The 23,024-nt window shown below is 38.8% G+C and overlaps 1 protein-coding gene across 9 annotated transcripts in view; it reads left to right on the top strand.

Moving 5' to 3' along the window:
• Positions 1 to 23,024, top strand: part of SLX4IP (SLX4 interacting protein) — a 123,398-nt gene that overhangs the window by 37,837 nt on the left and 62,537 nt on the right. For 6 of the 9 annotated variants that reach the window (XM_089777537.1, XM_089777536.1, XM_075925663.2 and 3 more), the window contains one exon: positions 16,179 to 16,268. The exons of 2 other annotated variants lie outside the window; for them this stretch is intronic. In XM_089777537.1, coding sequence (XP_089633663.1) covers positions 16,179 to 16,268 — 90 coding nt within the window. Of the gene's footprint in view, positions 1 to 15,439; positions 16,028 to 16,178; positions 16,269 to 23,024 lie in introns of those variants that run through there. One more of the 9 variants, XM_089777538.1, reaches the window with a different exon arrangement.

Here is a 23,024-nt window from a genome sequence, read left to right as displayed (position 1 = left end):
GCGAAGCGGCTTTTCTCGCCGCGGAGGAGGCGGGCGGCGGGACCACGGCACATCTGGGCGGTCCCGCCGCCCGTGTCCTCCGCGGCGAGAAAAGCCCCGTTCGTAAGTACGGATCCAACGTAAGTCAGATCCGTGTAACTCAGGGACTGCCTGTACTTCAGTTTTTCCCATATCATCTGTCACTAGGTTACCTCCCTCATCCAGTAAGGGTCCCACACCTTCCCTGATCACCCTCTTATAGCGAACATGCCTGTAGGAACCTTTATTGTTACCCTTCACATCCCTCGCTAGCTACAATTCCAGTTGCACTTTGGCTTCCCTGATTACACCCTTACATTCTCAAACAATATATTTATACTCCTCCCCAGTTATTGGTCCAAGTTTCCACTTCTTGTCAGCTTCCTTTTTGTGTTGAAGCTCACCAGGCATTTCACTGCTAAGCCAAGCTGGTCGCCTACCATATTTGTTTTTCTTACTGCACATCGGGATGGTTTGTTCCTGTGTCTTCAGTATCCCTAATCTACAATGAAGAAATATTTTAACGAGTTAATCTAAGTCAATTTAAAGTTGCTTATAGCCATAGAGTGAAATCATGGACATCACTGGGAATTTGGACATTGAGTTCAGTTGGGCCAAGATTTAACTATGGAGTATATCAGGGTTTCCCAAACTTTTTCAGCCATGGAGCCCCTACAGTTCCTGAAAATTTGGTAGAGCCCTTAAAATATCGTGATTTTTAAATCAAAGGCGCCCAAATAAATAGATATAGTTTGGGAATTCTGTTTTGTTATTTCTTGTATTTTTTTAATTCTTTTTCTTCAAGAATTGGGTGGTGAAGTGCATTTTGGTTGTACTGGCAGAAAAGAATTTCTCATGGCTTTGGAGGGAAACGGAAGGTGGTGTATCTGAGATATATGAAAGGACTGTACAGGAATCCTATATTTATGGGATTTTGTAGGAGATCAACAAGATGGCAAATTATTAAGGACTAATGGTGGTAACAGGCCCACCAACTCGGGGGAGAGGGGGATGACGACAAAGGAGACAATTTTAATTCACAAGGCAGGATGCAGGCATGGGTGGCGGGTGGAGCAAGACACCTCCTTCCTGCATCTGCCTTGTTCAGTCAAACCCCCAGGCCCTCCCCATAAGCCCCATGTGCCCCTCCCCCCCAAACGGAGCAGCTCTGGGGCAGCCACAGCCTCGTCTCCCCTCCATTCCCCAGATCCAGCCAGCTCTAGAAAAAAGCATCTCTTCAGAGAAGCTTTTAATATGTTCTGTGCAAATCTAAGGCAACTGAGTAGCCGTGTTAGTTTGTATCTTTAAAAAAAAAGAGCAGTCCTTAGAGCACCTTAGAGACTAACAAATATATTTGTGGGTAAAACCCACTTCATCCACTCCAGCTCATCAGATGAAGTACATGTTACCTATGAACGCTCATGACCTAGTATATTTGTTAGTCTCTAAGGTCCCACAGGGCTGCTTGTTGTTTTCAAATAAATTTTGCTCATTGTTTTCTAAGTTACAGAATAACACGGCTACTCATTTGCCTTCGAATCTGTACAGGCCATATTAAAATTTTGTTTTTCTTCATTTAGATCATTGTTCTGGGGTGGGGCTAGGAAGTTCAGTCTGCAGGCTGCCCCAGAGAGAGAGGATAACCCCAGCCCTCTCTCACCACAGCAGCTTGGAGCCAGGAGAGACATGCCTGTCCTTGGCTGCTGCAGCTGCAGCGGAGTGTAGCCAGAGGGAGGGATGCATTTCCCAAGGCTGGGGGGACATACAGACGCATAGACAAACAGACAAACTCTCTGAAATATGTAGTAGAAAACTAATTTTACAGAACTGCCGATTTCTTTCTCGTGACTGTGAAGAGCTTCGAAAACATCTCACCAAACTAAGTGATTGGGCGACAAAATGGCAAATGAAATGTAATGTTGATAAATGTAAAGTAATGCACATTGGAAAAAATAATCCCAACTATACACACAATATGATGGGGACTAAGTTAACTATAACTACTCGAGAGAGAGATCTTGGAGTTATTGTGGATAGTTCTCTGAAAACATCTGCTCAGTGTGCAGCGGCAGTCAAAAAACCAAACAGAATGTTAGGAATCATTAAAAGGGGGATAGAGAATATGACAGAGAATATCTTTTTGCCTCTATATAAAAGCATGGTACGCCCGTATCTTGGAATACTCTACAGGTATGCTCGCCTCATCTCAAAAAAGATACATTGGCATTGGAAAAGGTTCAGAAAAGGGCAACAAAAATTATTAGAGGTTTGGAACAAATCCCATATGAAAAGAGATTGGGACTTTTCACCTTCCTAAAGAGGAGATTAAGGGGGGATATGATAGAGGTCTATAAAATCATGACTGGTGTGGAAAGGTGAATAAGGAAAAGTTAATTACTTATCCCCACAATATTAGAACTAGGGGTCACTAAATGAAATTAATAGGCAGCAGGTTTAAAACAAACAAAAGGAAGTTTTTCTTCACTCATCACACAGTCAACCTGTGCTATTAGCAGGTGAGACAATTAGCCAGGATGGGTAGGAATGGTGTACCTAGTCTCTCTTTGTCCGGAAATGGATGACAGGAGAGGGATCATGTGATGATTATCTGTTGTGTTCCCTTCCTTTGGAGCATCTGGTATTGGCCACTGTCAGCAGACAGGATACTGGGCTAAATGGACCTCTGGTCTGACCCAGTATGGCTGTTCTTATGAAATAGTTCTGGCCATTTCAAAATTGATTCTGTTTATTATTTTAAATCAATTTAATGTTTTCAGGTATTTTGTGATAGTTTTCTTGATTACTGCCTATTACTCCAACCACTTGACTTTTGCAAACATAATTGTAGGAAATGTTTTTTCAATTAGTAACTTGGTTTAAGCAAAAAAAAATTCTCTAGAATATAGAGGAATTTTCTCATTAACAAATCAGTCTCTCAGTTTTCTTTCTATTCCTGTATTTGGTTTCTCTGAATCCAAGAGAGTGAGTTTCCTCTATTGATCTTGATTAAAGGTGAAGATTAACAATATGAAAGACATATTCTTTATACACTATATACATACTGTATTCCAAAACCAAAAACTGATATAAAGCAGAGATTACTTGTATTCGTGGTTTTATGTTTCTTAATCCACGTGCCTATGAATAAAGACACCTATCATTGTGCTTAGTAGCAGGGATGTAAAATCCTGTTTAATTGTTTAACCAGTTAAACATTAAGTTTAATCAGTTAACTCATTGAACAGGAGCATGGGGGTGGGCTGGAGCAGCCCCCATCCCACAGGCAGGGCCTGCTTCAGCCCATCTGCTTCTCGTCCTGCACCCGGCCTGCCACAGACATGGGCTGCTCAGGCCAGGGACCTGGGCCAGGCCCGCCATGGACAAGGGCTGCTGAGGCCAGCCCCTCAGAGCAGCCCCTACCTGTGGTGAACTGCCTGGGTTGGGCCCACAATGGACAGGGAGTGGAGCAGGTTGGAGCAGTCCCTGCATGCTCCAGCCCCTAACCCAGAAGCGGGGGTGAGGCTTGCCATTTAACTGGCTAACCATTCTCATCCCTAATGAAAACTTCGATTCCCCTTTCTCAATAGCAACTGCTTTTGTAGCCCCCTTTCTTCAACTATACCTCATGCTGCTCCTTCCAAAGATTTTTTTTTTTTGGCAGATAAAAGGCTGGATTTTGCCAACCTTTTACATGTTGAGTAGTATTTACTCGTTTTGTAATGTACAGTACCCCTTAATGTAATAATTTTAAAGTGTATCATTTCTATAATATTCAATTCTTGAAAGAAAACCACATACTTTGTTCTCTCATAATTTTCTGAAAACTATCCAGAGTTAGTTTTATCTGAAAGATAAATTAAAAAAAAATCAAAACATTTCTTCCATTTTTCAAATGGAAGTAAAAAAACCTTTTTTTATGCATAGAAAACGTAACACCCTCCCCCAAAAGGCAAATTTAAAAAAAGAGTAGAATTTTCAAAAAACTGTAAATTTGGCATAAGCATAGTGTTTGAGAAGGAAAGTTAACTGAGACAAGTATATAAAATAAAACTAGTATTTTTTAAGTTATAAGGGTTTAAAGTTACAAGTCTGTGCATGTGTAATCAATATATCTTTAATCTGCTAAATTATTTTGGCATAAGGATTTCACATCTGCAGATACTTTATACTGGAACATGGGCTGCATGTGGTGTTTCTTTTTTCATAAAGAATTGCCTTCTGCGGTAGGTAGCTTCATAAGACAAGGGGAAGGAAGTGTCTTCCAGGGCAGGTGGGCCTTTTCTCACGGTCTAGTTGAGGAGTCAAAGTCGTCTTGAACTAGCTGCATGTCTGGAGACATGGAGCAGTTCATTGCCTATGATTCTCACCCTCCCATTTTACTAGTGGGGCAGAAGACTAAACCTTGCCCAGTTCCTTGCATTTGGTGTAAAATGTGTCAGGGACAGATGAGCCTGTGTGCATTCCTCCTCATTTGAAGTACTGGTTCATTACCTTACTTTACTTTTTGCCTTACCTCATCTTTACCTTAAAAGAACTTTAAAAGTGTTGTTCCCATGAGACCAAGATGTAACATCTATTTTTGTTGTCAAACATACTTCAAAAGAGATAGTAGCTTTCTCCCTATTTTATAAATATATTTTATTGCAGTTATGCAGTTTTGTAGTGACTTTAATTTATCTCATGTATTATAGAATTTACCTTGTATATCCACATGGTTTATGTGTATATACACATACAGACAGACAATATAAAAAAGATTGTGTATTAGTAGTACAGTAGTAGGCAATTAGTAAAACACCTTGAGTTTGCTTTTCCTTTTACATTACGTTGCTAGTACATTTCCTAGATAACTAATTAATGCATATCCTGGAAATCTTGGAGTTTTATTTTTAAACTTTGACTAATATTAAAATGCAGTTTAGAAAGTGTTTTATGCAAGTCTATAACATTATTTCATGACAGTAAATATAAGGGAATAGTATAAAAAAGGCTTAAAAACTATCTTTAACTACTGTTTGTGTCTTCATAAAATTATTTTCCGTTTTCTCCCTTTGTTTTTGATTCCTGCACTTATTGACCCCTTTTTCCTCAGCGACCTTTTAACAATTTATCTGGCCTAGAGACCACTTTTAATGATAATTTTGTTGCTTAAAAAGTGCTAGGAATTTCAAGGAGCAATTTTATTCTTGGGTATGAAGCCCTGATTCTGTCTCTGATTACCATTTGTTCATATTTAAAAATAAATACATTAGGGGATCAATTTAGTTTTAATAATAGAAAGCTAGTGATTTTCACATATCTTTTGAAATGTCAGCTGGGTTTATGGAATAAAAAGTGAAAATTGTTAATGCTTTCAGTTCTATGTATCTTTTTATATAATAACATACATTACCACACTATCAAACATTAATTAATTTATCCTTTCACAGCCCTTTTTAGTAGGCATTACTGTTACCTTTATTTTGTAGATTGGGATAGATTTCTAGGGGTTAAGTATCTTTCCAAGGTCATACAGAGGTGTGTGGTAGAACAGGGAATTTGACTCAGCTCTTCTGAGTCCATACCAGTGCAGTGGTACCACGAGGCCATCCACCCCACAGCAGTTCAGTTTTGTAAGATGAAAAGTTTATTACACAAGGCCTTGAGTGGATGCAGGAGAAGGATCACTTACAGTCTTTGGATGCCTTTTTCATTAAGAAATGTGCTTATGTCCATTACTTACTCATTGACCTTGAGGTCCATGGTAAATTACCATATTTCAGCCACTGGTAAATAAAACGTTGATTTAATCTTTGTTGTAAATTTATTCACCACCAACGTGCTATGGAAGAAGCTGCGATTGAATATATTTCCAACAAAAATCTTTCTATTCTTTTCTTAGCGAGTCAAATTAGAAATACTCTTTTCTTATTTCCAGTAAATGTAAAATAAAATAAATCAGGGAATAGTCTTAGGGAGTTTTATTATTGTTCATGCCTATACTCACCCTTTACTTGTCTGTTCATTCTTTTTATTATAAATTTCATTAATGAGAATAAAAACAAACCATAGTGAACATGAATTGCCAAAGAGGTTATAATTTCTATTCATGCCCTCATTTGTGGCCTGTCATCAGTGGCTTTACAGATTGTCAGAGGGTTAACTGTAGCACTTGAGAAAGAAAGGGTGCATGCCACTTTTGGGGAACTTTGGATATCTATCCCCAGTCTGGCACAAATATGATCTTGCAGTTTTTGTTTTTCTGAATCCATTTTGACACCAGCAGAGACATGATACATCGCTTTCCAAAACAATGTTGAAATTGAACAGATCATTGGAGCCTTTGCCCTGAGGAAGAACTTGTGTTTTGCAATGGCTTGAGTTCCAGTCTTTATGGCTTCTTTCCAGTTGTAGGCTACAAAGCTGCCTTCAGAATTGCATTGTTTGGCAACTGAAATAAGTTCTCTCTTGTTATGTCAGTTTTTCAAGAATATACCTCACAGGGCAGTTCTTGGGAGACCAATTCTAAACCTTAGATATTGTTTGCTTGTATTATAGAATGCAGGGTTTTTTTTAAGGTGGAGTGAGGTGCTTTATTTATAGAGAAACATTCTTTCATTCTGTTGGGTAGTTTGCAAATAGTTAATTTTTTTGAGCCTGTCAGGTTTTGTGGAGCATTTAAATAACTGTGCATTAACAACCGCGTGTATAAACACTACATTTGAATTTCTCAATCATGAGATTCTGCTGCTCCATCAGAATTGGAACTTCTAGGTTTCTCCATCCTTTCCAGGTATCAGAGGCATGTAAGAGGTTCTTCATTTTTTCTTTCCTGGTCTCTTCCATCTCTAGTCCACTCTGCCTGTCAGTTTCTTCTCCAGTGATGCCTAATCTGCTGCTCTGTTGCTGCTTTCCAGTTTTTTGCTCCTATGTTCACAGTTTTTCTGAGTTTTCTGACTTCCTTTCTTCCACCTTTGTTTCTGTCTGGTTAGGAGATGGCCTTAGAGGCAACAGTTTGAGGATGGGCCATACTCCTGTAATTTACTGATAAATATCCTGATGTTTGTCCCTTTCCCCCATCATTCCATCTGAAGTACCAAGTATGGGATTTTCATCCCTTTTTGAAACTTTGTTGGAAGCACTATACACACCATTCCCAAAAAAGTAAATCATTCTTTTCTGAGGATTACCCTAGGTGTAACTTGTATTCACTCCAATGCTGCATGTATGAAGCAGAATATTCCTCCTGCTCTAAGCACTCTGAATCAGATGTTTCAGGTTGCCACTATCCTACTGGAATTTTGGAAGTTATGGTTAAATAGATCATCTCCCTCTCAATATAGCCACACCATCAATTCAGTCTCCCCTACCCAGGAGGTGGTGATACTGACTCACATGACTCCTTCTCTCTTTTGTACCTCCTGTGACATCACCAGATTCTCTCCCAAGACTCTTCTGCGTAACACATTTTGGCTGAAAGGAACAATTTGTCACTAGTCTCTGTATCAATGATAGGCAACCTACGGTAGTGAGTAGTTCTCCTTTATTTCAGTGGAACGCAAGGTTGTTATGATGGTCTCCTGGGACAGGGTAGTTTTGTAACTGTACTTGCATACCTAGAACTTGTAGGGTGTGCCAGTTGAACCGTAGCAGCACATTGATTGGGTGCAGTGGGAATGCATTGCTCTCCCAGGCAATCTTGTGTGCAACCAGTACTGCTTTCAGAGGCAACTTTGTTCAGGCATTCAAGCACCTTTTGAAAGGATAAAGTACTTTAGTGAGTCCCTTAAAAAGAAAACTAAACAGCTACCTTACCTCCTTGGATGAATTGTTATCATATTCAAGTCTATTACTGAGATGCTCCAGGAAGTGTGACAGCCAGCCCCACCAAAAGTCCTTTTTGATCCATATGGGCCAAGAAATGCTATCATCAGCCAAAAAGCTTCCCCAAATGCAAGGCAAAGACAGTGAACCTCTGAAGGTCCAAGGCATTTTTCCACTGGAGTAAAGCTCTGGTGTTTCTTTTTGGCATTGTTATGCTTTTAGTGCAAATTGAGCTTATACCCTTGCAGCCCTTCAGCTGACTACGTTGTGACATATCTAACCTCTGCTAGCTTTTTGGCCACCTGTGATATCAGCAAGCGGTGATCATCAAGATCTAGTTCTTCGCTTCAGACTTCTGACATCTTCAGAGAGTGGAATAAAACTGTAAATAGTATTAAATGCCCCAGTGTCTGAGTAGCCCTAGGAAATTGTATGTTAAAAGGAAGCTGTACCCATTTGCTGAGCACCACAGTCTGGAAGCTCATGTGCTGAATAGCACTTCTCACCACATCTGAATTGTGATATAGGGATATAATAGTATAGACAGTTAACTGATAAGCAAAAGCTTATAGGTTAATGCTATAGACTACATGGATTCCACGCCCTGCTCCTCCCCACCTTTCCAGTAAATTTTTTAGCAGGCTGGTCCAGCAGCCCAACTCAGTCCCAGCTTGCGCCAAGTCCAGGACCTACCCGTACTGTAGCTCCTAATACATTGCAGTGTAAGTCCGGGGTTAGTAGAACTTAAGTTAGCAGACCCTGGGATTGTTAGTATTAGGAGCCAGGTGGGCAAGCAGCCCAGCTCAGTTCTGGCTTGTGCCGGATCCAGGAGCTCAGCCCCCCTTTCGCCCCTCCCGAGGAGCCTCCCACCACTCCACGCTACTGCTGCTGTATTTAAACTGGCTCCCCACGCAGACCAGCTCCTGCCTGGCTCCCCATGCAGAGGAAGCAGCACGGAGTGGCAGGATGCTCCTCAGGGGTGAGGCTGGAGTGCACTGGCTGCTGACTCCATCCCTGGGGACTATAGACTAGTCGAGTAACTGATAAGAATTTGTGCGTTTAATCGACTATTCAATTAACAGATATTTAACATCCCTATTGTGAAATATATTTCAAAATGGTATTAATTAAAATTCATAAGTTGACTATATTGTTGAAGTCAGCAGGCATCTTGTGGAGAATTTGTGACAGCAGCAGTATAAATAAAGCTAATCTGTTTCCATTTTACTCTGATTTCATTTTAATCAAAGCTTACAGTGAATTGTTTTGCTGATCTCATTCCACAAAAAATAAAACTAAGGAATCGGCTGTCAGTCAATGACGGGTAGTGATAAAACATTTTTGGACTGGCAAAACTGAACATAAAATCATCCTTCCTCTCCTCCGCTCTCAAGATTATTTCCTTGATGTTGCCTTTCTTTTTAGGCTACTTGAGATGCTGAATGTGCAAGAACAGGAGCTAGAGTGTGCATAAAAATAGATTATGTGCATATTTGAAGTTAGAAATAAATTTTATTAAATTATTTTGATTTGTCTTCTGATTCTTGGACTCTTGAATGTAATAGTTTTGCTTGAGTGCAATCTGGGCTTATCCCAGGCCAATGATTTTGCAGGCTTGCCTGACAAATTCAGACCATATCCCAATGTTTTCTATTCTGATTCTGTAAAAAGCATTTTTATGCCCCATCAAAGGAACCATGATTAGTGGAATTTTGCAAGCACAGCAATTTTATTACAAATTAATACAATTCTGTTGCTGGACCACAAACTGGCAATACCCTGAGATTACTTTATGTCTTTTGCTTAACAATTAACTTATGAGTGTGTTGTTATATAAACAAAATGTTTCAGGCTGGAGAAAGTAAGCTTATTTTTAACTTCCTAGAAATAAGGCAGGATAAAAAATTGGATCGCTAGATATTTAGCCATAACAAATAATAACCTTTCAGTAAAATACCCTTATTAGGGGGTCTTTAAAATGTGAATTGAAGTTGTATTTTTCAATTCTGTGTACAGTTTTAAGTGTTATCAACTGTTTAGATTACAGTGCTGCCAGCCCCAACCCTAGAAAGGTTGTGGATCAGATTCCCCAATATTATGAGACTGGCTTAAAAATCATGATCTTCTTTACTTTTGATTTTTTAACATTTAGATTAACATTTTAAAGCTTTTCTCTGTAACCATTGGGGTTATACACTCACTTTTTTCCTGAAATGAAGTTGAACATCTAATGCAATCACATGACTCCAGAAGCTTGGATCTTAAAGACAAAATATTGTGAGACTTATAATAATATGATTAGAGTTTGCAACATTGATATTGTGCTGAGAAATGTAAGTCTCGGGTCTTTTTGTTTAATGTATTTGGCTTGGAGTTTAGTTTGTACAGAGAGCTGCTTTCTCTGCTGTTACAGTGACAGCATCTATGTTGAGATGCCTTTCTGACAGGTTCCTAGTGTGGATGTGAGGTATAAAGAAGCCTTCACAAGCGCCATTCCTTCCATCACAAGTCATCAACTTAAGTGTTTGAAGAAATAGTATTACTGAGACTCAGCAGTTGTACTGCCCACATAGCAACTTGTATCTTGGTGATCCTTTTCTGCTTTATGATTTAATTCTAAATGTATGCTGCATCATTTGCTTCTTTAGTGTGATATATTCAGATCGTTCAAAATGTAGTACTTAGAGCAGGGTTCCTCAACATGTGGCCCATTGGCCGCATGCGGCCCGTGGCCCATTTGTTTACAGCCCACGGTGCAATTTGGGATTACGTGGGGCTCAACACACAGCCCGCGGGTGGGAGCCAAAACAAAAAAGTAGTCAATATAATGGTCTTCTGTTGATATGCATATTAGTTAAATTCTTGGACTGTCATTGTTCATTAAAAGTGCTGTCATATGGGTAGAAATTGGGTAAATATTGCATTTTATTAATATCAGCAGAACTCACTTAAATGGGGCCTGTGTGTTGTGTAGTCTTGCCTTAATCTTTGTATTCATGCCCGTCAGTGTGAAGGAAGTTATTTGCATATATATTTGCATGCAACCACACTTAAGTTGCAGCCCTTGGCATGTGCTGTGAGTATCATTGTGGCCCCCAGAGATTCCAAAGTTGAGTAGCCCTGGCTTAGAGGGAGAATTCCCCAAAGCTACCTTTTGGCATAGTGTTTGGAGTTCTGTACTTTTTTCAGGGAGGCTTGTCTGTTTCAACTATATAATTGCATTTTTAAATTTTTCCATAACTTTCTTGTTAATAATTATAAGAAATATATTTTGAACTGGTCTGTTTTGTGTATTTTGAGGTATTTGGTACTAACTTTATACATGCTTTAGAATATACTTCCTCACACTTAATTGAAACAAGTATTACATTTTGTATATAAGCTTAATAGCAACGAAGCACTGAGATGGCAATATGGGTCAATATATTTTTAATTAAGTTATCAAATTGTTTTTCTGTAATTGGCAAAGTGGACAACCACTTTCCTTCCCAGAAACAAACAAAAAAAACCCAAAAAATACCTTGTTGAAAAGTGAAATCTGACATCAGTCTTGTAAGCATAAGTATTTTCTATATTCAGTGCAAAATAGCTTAAGGTGACATTTAGAATTCATTAATCATTTTAAAATTAATCATAATTAATACCTTTAGTAAGCTAGAAGTTTGATCGTGTGTAGTGTAATGGCTTTATATTACCTATATTGTTTTGTACTGCCTGTAACTTTGAAGTTTGCCAGTCAAATCAAAAGTTTGCTAGGACTAACTAATGATTCACTAGAGATTTTTAGAAGCACTTTGTCATCAGTTTTAAAACTTGGAAAGGTTTGGTATTGCAGCCATCTGTTAATTCTTGGATCTCTGGAGGAAAGAGAAGGCTGCCTTTTGAAAAATAGATCAAAGCATTCTGTTCTTTTAGTGAGTGATACCTATAGGTAACTTAGAAGCTTTCAAACTGATTACACAATGCCTGTCTCATCTGACAAGAATTTTGCATTCTACTGCAATAGTATTAATCTGAATGTGAAGTAACAGAAGAAATGTCTGATTTTCTTAATATGGCATTGCAGCTGGTAAAAATAATAATAATGAAATCATGATACTTTTTTAGATTTCTGATCAACATATTTATCTCTCTTTCTGAGTGTACTTTTTGTAACACCTTGACATTCAATCTTGATGTGCCTTTCAGTCTCAGAGAGAAAAAAATTCTTTATTTTATAATTTATCTATTTTGCTTCTACAACCAAAATGCTGGGGTTGAATATGCAGATGTTTTGCAGTGCAAATCAACACATGCAATGTCTTGGGACAGGGAGTGAATCACACAGTATCCATTCCATTTAAAAGTACTGTATAGAGAAATTTAAATGGCAGAATGTAAATATCCTAGTTGGGATTTGACTAGGACTTCAGGAATAATATTTCCCACTTTTTTGAAAAATTCCTGAGTATTGTAATGATCATGTGCAGTAGGTCTTTTAAAAACAACATTGCTTGGATATCATGATGATAGACACCTTATAAATGTCTGAGACAGGCAGACAGAACACAATACATTTCTAGCATCATGGGTCTTCGCTTTCTCATGGGGCAGACTGTCACATCCTGAATTAGCATTCACATTTTGTTCCTTAAAGTCTTCTAGCCAAATATCCCCTTGATGTCATCACATGCAGCTTTCAGGAGCTCAGAAGTTAACCACTCAAGTGTTGCTTTGCCCATGCACCCTATTCTGTTCCAGTTGGTGTAGGAGAAGCCTACTCACTCTATATCTGCTATTGATAAGGCCCATTATAAAAAAAAAGCACATAAACTTGTGGAGTTTATTTCCTACTCTTCCTACAAAGGTCTGATGATTAAAGGTCTGGAAAACAGCGGCAGAAAAAATGCAGAATTGTCAAGCCAAAAAAAAAAAAAAAAAAGCCCCGCAGAGCAGAATTGTTGAGCAAAAACAAAAAACAAACAATTTTTTTTTTAAAAGGAGGCTGTCCCATCTTGGGTGCCATTTTTAAAACCCTGCAGCTCTGACCCGGTAAATACAGGGAAGCCGGGGGGGGGGGGGGGACCGGACCATTTGGGGCGGGGTGCAGGAGTGTCTTAGTGAGCCACACTTTTCGGGGGCAAGAGCTGCATGTAGCTCGCGAGCGCTGATTGGCCTTGGCTGGTCTGGAATAAGAGTCTGGAACTCCTACTCCAAGAACTGAGGCACTTAACGAATGTGCCATTTTGGAGTGTCAATGGCTAGCAGTGGAAATGATAAGGCAAAGTTGAAATTGTCAAAAGGGGCTTTCATTACACCTCTTAACAAATCCTCTCTTCTAGGGGAAAAAAGCAAAGAATTATGTCCTGATTACTTGGATGAAGTGAGACATTAGCTATGGTTGTCCTATGATGTTGATGGTAGGATTAGGACAAGTGCCCCATGCATAGATGTTACATCTAAGCATGGCTGCCTTCATCTACCTTTCATAATGAGTAACACAAGAGACTTCAGCACTTGTCATAAGTTGAATATAATAACTTTGGGGAGAAAGTAGAGACTAGTCTGATAAAAGCTATGAAGAGAGAGGACATCCCTTGTGATTTGGATTCTGTTCTCCACTTGCTCCATCCAATAAAGGACAGGACAAGGGAAAAGAGGCACACAGAAGCCAGTTTATTTCCTTGCGTTGATTTCTCAAGTTCCCAGTATGAAGAAATAGAACTGTGCCTTCTCTTCTGAAGCCAAAAGGTTCTATTTCCCTTTTATAAAAGCAGAGGAAACCCTGGTGCTGCTTCTTCAAGTGGAGTCCCTGTTGGTACTCCACTTTTGGTGATTGTGTGCCCTGCGTCTCTAGTTGGAGAATTTTGACAGCAGTATCTGGCTGGGCCACACATGCTCACTCCCCATCTCGTGCCTTCAGTGGTGGCAGTTAGTGCTGTGTGTGTCCCCACCCTCCAGTTCCTTCTCAGCCACCTTTGGTCTGAGTCAGAGCTCCAGCTACGCGCTCACTTGCCTTATCTCAGACTTAGTTTAGTTAGACAGTCAAGTAGTTTAGTGTATTGAGCTTAGTCAGTAAATAACTATATTTCTTTTTTTTTTTCCTCGTTTAAAACAAACCCCCGTTCTCCTTTCATCTCCCTAAGGGACATTATTTTCCTAAGAACATGAGGGTCATATGGCTTTAAATACTGTTTCTCCTTTTGCGAAGCAGTTCTGCTATATAACAGTCACTTCCAAAGTGTCCAATGCTTGGGGGAAACTCAAGTGCCTCAAAAGTGCACACATTGCCAGACTTTGACGCTGGCATTGTTTTAGTGTCTGGCCAAAACCACCCTTTTTACCCGTGTTTTTATTGCTGTTTGAGTTTGTGTCCCTGCTCTAAAGGAGTCTTAGCAGGTTTTATGCCCCCCTTGGGGTCCTGTATTTTACTTTTTGTTATATTTTTAAGTTGTGTTTTAAAATTTTTGTAAACCACCTTGAATATTTTAAATAGAGGCAGGGTAAAAAAATATTTCTAAATAAAATAAATAAATAAATTGTCACAATCTTATGAAAAGAGTTAGAGCAGTGTTTTTCAAAGTGGTCCGCGAAACTACTTTGAGAAACATACTAACTGGTCGTGCCGGCTTGTTTATTTGCCGGTGCTGCAGCCACAGAGCCTTGGGGCTCCCCTTGGCTCCGGTTCGCTGTTTGCAGCCAAGGAGAACTGCAGGAAGCAGCGGCCCGGCCCACACTACTTCCTGTGGCTCCTCTTGGCTGCAAGCGGCGAACCACCAATGGGAGCTGTGAGACTCCGTGGCCTTGGTGCCAGTAAGTAAACAAACTAGCATGGCCAGTTAGCATGTTTCTCAGAGTAGTTTCGCAGACCACTTTGAGAAACACTGAGTTAGAGCTATGTCTTCTCTTCTGAAGACAAAAGGTTCGAGGCCCCTTTTACAAAAGCAGTGGAAACAACTGGGGCTTTTTAAAAGTTCAAGTACCAGTCTCAGTCTTTGTAGATATTTCTATTGTAGGGAAATTAAGGGCTTTCTAGCCCAGTAGCCTGTGGATACCACTTATGTGTGAGCACTGAACTCCTGGTATTAAATTTGTGGCTTTAATAAACTTTTCAAATTATTCCTCTCAAGAATGAAAAATCAAGTTCAAATGTATTCGGAAGAGATGCTGCAGCCATTGCCATCCTGCTTGGTAAAGAGTGCCAAAACAAAACGAGCACACTTTACCAGTTGTGTTTATAGCTGATTTGCACCATAAGAATAGCATAAAGCAGCTCACACGTAGCACTGAATTTGGTCCTTAACTTGCTGTTGACTTACTGGTTTAGAGAGATGTTTTAGTGAGACTGATAGCTGTATACAAGTTTTTTAAGTCCTAATGTTTTTGCAGTCAAAGGGCTCCCCCAATTTATTCATTTGCCAGTGTTGACTGGGCAGACAGTGGAGCCCAGCAGTGACAATTCGGCCAAGCAGGGTACCAGTGAAGATTCTTGGTTCATATGTCCAGCCTCACATCACTGTTTCATTATAACCAATAGAATTGTGGCATATAAATTAACTGTAAAGAAAGGATGGTGATTGGTTGAACTTCTGATGTCACAATGGTCCCATTTAAGTTACCCAGTGATAAGATGACCATGGCTGCAGCCTTTACAATGTTAACAATTAGATATAACAGTCATTACTAATATAATATAATTACTTCAATTATACGTTAGACAAAATATTCAAATTAATGTTAACTATATGGCACGTTTGAAGAGCATGTTATTCTGCTGTTAAGATAATGTAGGGCAAACAAAACACTGATACAATTGCTAAATTTTTAAGGATATTTTAAAAATATTTTAAAAATAATTTAAACCTCTAAAGTAATTGCAAATTCTCAGAAAATTAATTCAATAGACTAAGTGCTGCAAATTTGGTGAGGATATGTTGTCTTTTTCTTAGATAAAGTGGGGATTCAACATCTTAATTAAGCGCAAAACACAATACAGCCTTAAATGGGGATTTGTGACTAGCACATCCATAGTAGAAGAACATTCCAAAATTTTTCTTCAAGCATCTGAGCACTTATGCTTGACACATCTAATAAGTAGCAATATCTGTTATTTGATATTACGGTAAACAAAATTTTACTCTTTATAGCATATTTCCATTATAAATATGGGGAATGCCTGTTAAAACTGGAAACCCCATACCTAAAAATGAAATGCGTCTTTAAAAAGGTAAAACAACTCTCAGACTTTGATTGAGGCTTCTGTACCTCTGAGTCAGATGGCTGAGATCACTGGATTGTTTATTTCCTTGTCTGCAGGACATGTGCCTCACAACAACTACTACTTAACTTTTCTTTCTTTCCTTTTTATTTTTTTCCAGTGTGGGAACTTTGCTGTTCTGGTGGATTTTCATATTTTGCCTCAAGGCTCCAGTAGAGATTCCAGCTGGTTTTCAGATCATGAGAAGGAGGTACAAAAAAATTGCTTCTACTTCAAAAGCATGTAGCTGCAGGGAAAAAGTTGGATTGCATTGAACTGTTTAGATTTTCTTCTCAGTATTCTGATGTATTAAATATTGTGACTTATAACTAACCCGGAACAACTCCTTTGGGACTATTAAGCTTGTGATGTGTATTATCTTCCCTCAGGTCACTAAGTGACAGCTTTTAAATTGGTCTTTTAAATATTAAACTTTGTTATGTGTGCTATTCTGACACACTTCTGACTTGGATAATTTTTAGATTTATAAACATAAGATTTTTAGATTTATAAACATAATTGTACTGAGTATGTGCGATTATCTTAAGGTAAGAAAATTATTAATGAAACAAAGATTGTGTAAGATGGATACGATCGTCTCTATAGTTCCTATCAAATGTCTTTTTATTAATTGTTTGGTTTTTCGTGCTCTCAGAAATATGAGTGTTGCACTAAGAGTATAACAAGTGCATGAAAATGTTGTCTTGGTATGCATGTCATATAGTATCAGCAGATCTTTTATCTCCTGTAAAAAGAAAATCCAACCATATTCTTCAAAGGTCCATTAGAATTCAAACAGCAGCTATGTTTGTGACCAAAGATGAAACGTTGCAAAATTGCTGCAATATACGTCAGTGACCAAAGACATGAAGTTTGTACCTTTCATGAGATTTTGTGTGATTTCTTTTGGGCTCTAGTAACAATTTACTGGAAGAATTTTTCTCCATTATAGGCTATTGTGGGAACTTGAGTCTCACATTAAAAATGAATGTGAGACATGCAAGTTGCCTCAAGTTCCAGTCTTTTCCCGCAAGTCTCGGTTACGGTACTTTTCATCAGATTGCTTTCCTAATAATGGCATAATTGACTTGTCATCACAGAACATCCCAACACTTTTCAGAAAATATTTTGCTTCAGAAGTGTAAAATCAAAAATTGCAATAATCTGTTATTCTGGAGTAGTGAGGAGCAGAATGCTTAGCAGTATAATTCAACTGATCTGCACTTAGAAATCAGTTTATGGGAAAAGTCTTTAAAATTTGCTTCTCAGCAAAGTAATCATTGTTAACACTCCTCTCTGTAAATGATTTTACTGTCCTAATTGATCTGAATTCCTAGTGTTTTAAAAAAAGTATTTTGCACGACTGCCAAAATATAAGATATGAATTTCAGGAAATTGGATTTTATGATGAGGCACAACAGGGCGTTTGTTACTGGTCTGTGACCTCACACTTTGAGAAAAGTGTAAAGGTTGAATGTCTTCAGCGGATGAGAAATATGATTATAGTAGTTCAACAATATACTCTTTAAGAGCCTAATTGAGGTTTTGTGTTGATATAAGGTGGGAAGGGAAATGATTAATAAGACACCCTAGACAAAATCATACCCCATATGGAAAAACTTGGTGCAGGGCCTGGGAGCTTTTCAGTTTTCAACTCACACAGTTTTCTACTAATCACCACGTTTAAAGGAAGGGTAGGGCTTGCCACCTAGCGTTTTCTGAACTCTGCAGAATGCTGAAGGGGAAAGATCCTGTTGTATTAATTTAGAGGGAATAAAGAGCCCAAAGAGAAAGGTGTTAACATGACCCTTTCACTGTCCAACATTAAACAAGGTTTGGGGTTCAGTTTACAGAGACCTTAGCCTGCACAGTACCATGGCAAACTTATAATTTATAATCCTTTTAAATGTTTGATTAAAGATATAGAGGGATAGGGGGAGAAAAGGTTAAAGCATTGTAAATATAAAATATTAAATAAGATTAGCTGGAGAGAGTTTTTAGAAAGAAATCCTCTTTGTTTAGCAGCGTCCTAGATGGAAGTAAAGATCGCTGTAGCTTTCCTTTCGGGGAAAAGACAAGACAACCAGATTCTGACTAGACAGAATTAAAAAGAAAAGAGACAGGGAAGGAAAAGAGGACCTGGATGATGGAGGACCAAGTGTCATATCCTAAGTGGTGTTTAGAGTTTAGTAAGCTTCAGTGGATATAACAATATCATTGGCTTCCTCTGTCTTTCATATGATTTGGTTAGGACATTTTTCAGGATTAGGTCCAGGCTCCCAGGAGACTGAGAGAATGGCAGCCATAATGGTGAATCTTGCTCCTTCCCTTCTTCAGTCAGCCAGCGTTGGTGGTAGCCATCCTTCCCCAAAGTCACTTTTTGAGGCCCTCAAAATGGAGTGATGGGAAGACTAGTCCATCTCCTCATTAACTGGTCCACCAGTTAGGCCTTATTTCTGACGCACCAATTTTTGGGTCATTAATTTCTAGTCTGCACTCTTCTTGTTTACAAAGCATGATCTTAATACAGTCCAGGAGTTAACCAGTACGCAATTTTATTGGGGCTAACTCTGGTTTTCTGTCTTCCCTTTGCACCTTTTCCCATCCAAAATTATTGTTAATGGCTATTGTAACATCTTATGAACTTTCGTTCACTTTTTACAGTTGAGATCAGAGTAAAATTGTAGGCCCAGTTGTCACAGTAGCTCTTCTGTGCTCATGAATCTTTATGGAACTATAAAATGTGTAGGCTGCTACCTGTCCCATGGCAACTCTGGAGTCTCAGGAACCTTTAATTCATTGGTTCTGTGACTGCATATGGACCAAAATCCAACGAGCTGCTGATGCTTTGATGTGGGATGTCTGGAAGGCTATTACATAGGGAATTACATATGAGTGTGCAGGGGAATGATAGCGTTTCCTACCCTTTCCTTTTGTAGCTGCTCAGCCTCTCCCCCATTCGCACTGTGCTGCATTGGTAGGAGGAGGAGAGAGATTGGCTGCTCCATTGTCTCCTCCCCTGCCTGACTCAGTGAAGAGCAAGATAGAAGCCTGTGTTGGGGAAAAGCTGTAGTAAAAGACATATTTTCAGTTTTGTAATCAGATACACATTTTCTTCTTAACTTACCTTTGGTGTCCACTTCAGAGCCTTGAAGAACCAAAGTTGAACAACACTAATGGAGTTTTCTGTAGGGTATTTTTGGTAGTTGGAGAGGGGGAAGTTGCTGCATTAACTAAGCTGCCCTTCCTTTGATGAATTTGAATAAATTCATCTGCTTTTCTGCCCTTTTCATCCTCTCCCAGGGCTAATAGAATAGATCTGGCTTTATATTTTAAAAAGTATTCTGATAAGTTTGTTGCATCAGTTTCATTGCTGTACTATATGTATAGCTATAATGCCCCATTAACAAGATCTGTTGAATTCATAATTTCATTTTATAAGTGAAAAAGGATATTAATTTTCTTTGATAAAAGTGCCAGTTTACATTTTTAAAAGGTATGCTTATGTTTGTTTATTTTGAGTTCTATTCCAGTAATCTCTTCCTAAACACAACAGCTAAAAGAAATATTTTAAATATAAATGTAGGGAAGTTTATACTAATCTTTGTTTTTGCAAATGGAACTGAAGGCATCTGATGTTTCTGCTACTTCCTGGGTTTTTTAATTATTTTTTTTCCATCAGAGAATATGCAGTGAGGTTATTTTAATGAGTTTAACAGCAGAATAGATAGGAGGAACCCATGCTCTATGTGTACATTCTGATTAAGATGATAACATTCTAATATTCAGGAGAAAATAGTGTGCATGATTCATAGATATATATGTTGATGCCTAATTATTTATAGCTGTGTTTAGATACTCTGTTTTCTTGGGTCTATTCCACATATTTTCTCGATTAGCCATAGTTGACCTGTGTATTTAAAGCAAAATTCTTTCATTAATAAAGTACTTGTATAATTTTTCAACTTTCTAAATACTTGAACCATTTTAATATAAAATTATACCTTGGTGTCCAACAAAGCATCAGTTTTTCTTATTTCAAGGTTCTGTGCAATGGAAAATGTGATTACTGAGAAAGTGGTCAAAACCAATCCATATACAGCAACCTGAAAATGTATTCAGAGTACTGTTGAGATAAATTCTTTATTTTATTCAAGTGCTTCCTGTACTAAAGCTTTGGTGGAGGGACCTGAAAGTGTGTTTGTTTGGCTGTGTGTAAATAAGTTTTCAAGTTATAAACAGTTAAATTTTGGAATGTTAGATTCAGATTTTAAACATATCATTTATTAACTTCGACTAAATCAAATGTTGTAATTTAATGTCACAAAAGATAGTGTAGAATCAAATGAAATAAAAAAAAGTGAATCAACATGTTCCATAGAATCGCTATGGATAGTAATTCCATGCTCCAATAATAAGAAATTAGCAATAGGGATATATTACCGACCACCTGACCAGGACAGCGATACTGACATTGAAATGCTGAGGGAGATTAGAGAGGCTACCAAAATAGAGAACTCGATAATAATGGGGGATTTTAATTACCCCCATATTGACTGGATACATGTCACCTCAGGAAGAGAACCAGAGATAAAATTTCTCAATGGCTTAAATGACTGCTTCTTGGAGCAGCTGGTGCAGGAACCCACAAGGGCACAGGCAATTCTCGACTTAGTCCTGAGTGGAGTGCAGGATCAGGTCCAGGAAATAACCGTTACCAGACCGCTTGGGAATAGTGACCATAATATAATAACATTCAACATTCCTGTGGTGGGAAGAACACCTCAGCAGTCCAGCACCCTGGCATTTAATTTCAAAAAGGGGAATTACACAGAAATGAGGAGGTTAGTTAAACAGAAATTAAAAGGCAAAGTGACTAGAGCCAAATCCTGAAAGCTGCATGGAAACTTTTCAAAGACACCAGAATAGAGGCCCAACTTAAATGTATACCCCAAATTAAAAAACATAGCAAGAGACCTAAAAAAGTGTCACCGTGGCTTAACCATCATGTAAAAGAAGCAGTGAGGGACAAAAAGGTATCTTTTAAGAAGTGGAAGTCCAATCCTAGTGAGATAAATAGAAAGGAACATAAACACTGTGGGCTCGTCTACATTGGCCCCTTTTCCGGAAGGGGCATGGTAATTTTTGAAATCGCAATAGGGAAATGCGCGGGGGATTTAAATATCCCCCGCGGCATTTAAATAAAAATGTCCGTCGCTTTTTTCCGGCTTTTAGAAAAGCCGGAAAAGAGCGTCTACACTGGCCCCGATCCTCCGGAAAAAGCGCCCTTTTCCGGAGGATCTTATTCTGGCAATTACAGACCGGTAAGTCTAACTTCAGTACCGGGCACATTAGTAGAAACAATAGTGAAGAATAAAATTGTGAAGCATGTAGAAGAACATAATTTGTTGGACAAAAGTCAACATGGTTTCTGTAAAGGGAAATTCTGTCTTACTAATCTATTAGAGTTTTTTGAAGGAGTTAACAAACATGCGGATAAGGGGGATCCAGTAGATATAGTATACTTAGATTTTCAGAAAGCCTTTGACAAGGTCCCTCACCAAAGGCTCTTGTGTAAATTACATGGCCATGGGATAAGAGGGAAGGTCCTTTCTTGGATTGAGAACTGGCTAAAAGACAGGAAACAAAGGGTAGGAATAAATGGTAAATTTTCAGATTGGAGAGGGGTAACTAGTGGTCTCCTCCAAGGGTCAGTCCTGGGACCAATCCTTTTCAACTTATTCATAAATGATCTGGAGAAAGGGGTAAACAGTGAGGTGGTAAAGTTTGCAGATGATACCAAACTGTTTAGGATAGTCAAGACAGAAGCAGACTGTGAGGGACTCCAAGAAGATCTCACCAAACTGAGTGATTGGGCAACAAAATGGCAAATGAAATTTAATGTGGATAAGTGTAAAGTAATGCACATCGGGAAAAATAACCCCAACTATAGGTACAGTATGATGGGAGCAAATTTGGGTACGACAAATCAGGAAAGAGATTTTGGAGTTATTGTGGACAGTTCTCTGAAAACTTCCACGCAGTGTGCAGCGGCGGTCAAAAAGGCAAATAGGATGCTAGGAATTATTAGGAAAGGGATTGAAAATAAGACCCAGAATATTTTACTGCCCCTGTATAAAACTATGGTACGCCCACATCTTGAATACTGTGTACAGATGTGGTCTCCTCACCTCAAAAAAGATATTTTGGCCTTAGAAAGGGTTCAGAAAAGGGCAACTAAAATGATTAGGGGTTTGGAACGGGTCCCATATGAGGAGAGGTTAAAACGACTGGGACTTTTCAGTTTAGAGAAGAGGAGACTGAGGGGGATATGATAGAGGTCTATAAAATCATAAGTGGTGTGGAGAGGGCCGATAAAGCAAAGTTATTTATTAGTTCCCTAAATAGAAGAACTAGAGGACACCAAATGAAATTAATGGGTAGCAGGTTTAAAACTAATAAAAGAAAGTTCTTCTTTACACAGCGCGTAGTCAACCTGTGGAACTCCTTGCCAGAGGAGGCTGTGAAGACTAGGACTATAACAGAGTTTAAAGAGAAGCTAGATAATTTCATGGAGGTTAGGTCCATAAACGGCTATTAGCCAGGGGATAAAATGGTGTCCTTGGCCTGTTTGTCAGAGGCTGGAGAGAGATGGCAGAAGACAAATCGCTTGATTGTGTCTTCGGTCCACCCTCTCTGGGGCACCTGGTGCTGGCCACTGTCGGCAGACAGGATACTGGGCTAGAACGACCTTTGGTCTGACCCAGTACGGCCGTTCTTATGTTCTAATATGTTCATTTCAGGTGCATAGTTGTGAATTTTCACAGTAAAGTTTTCTCAAATTATAGAAATTACTCATCAATACCATGTGTCATATTTTACAACACCACTGTAATTTAGTGATTTTACCTCTTTCATTCTTCAAAAAAATTACCTAAAAAACCTATTTTTCTAACCTATGTTGCAA

The sequence above is a fragment of the Pelodiscus sinensis genome, chromosome 3 (assembly GCF_052426305.1).
Source record: "Pelodiscus sinensis isolate ZL-2025 chromosome 3, ASM5242630v1, whole genome shotgun sequence".
NCBI lineage: Eukaryota > Metazoa > Chordata > Testudines > Trionychidae > Pelodiscus > Pelodiscus sinensis.
Note: the sequence above shows the minus strand (reverse complement) of the source record. Positions and strands in the feature narration are given on the sequence as shown.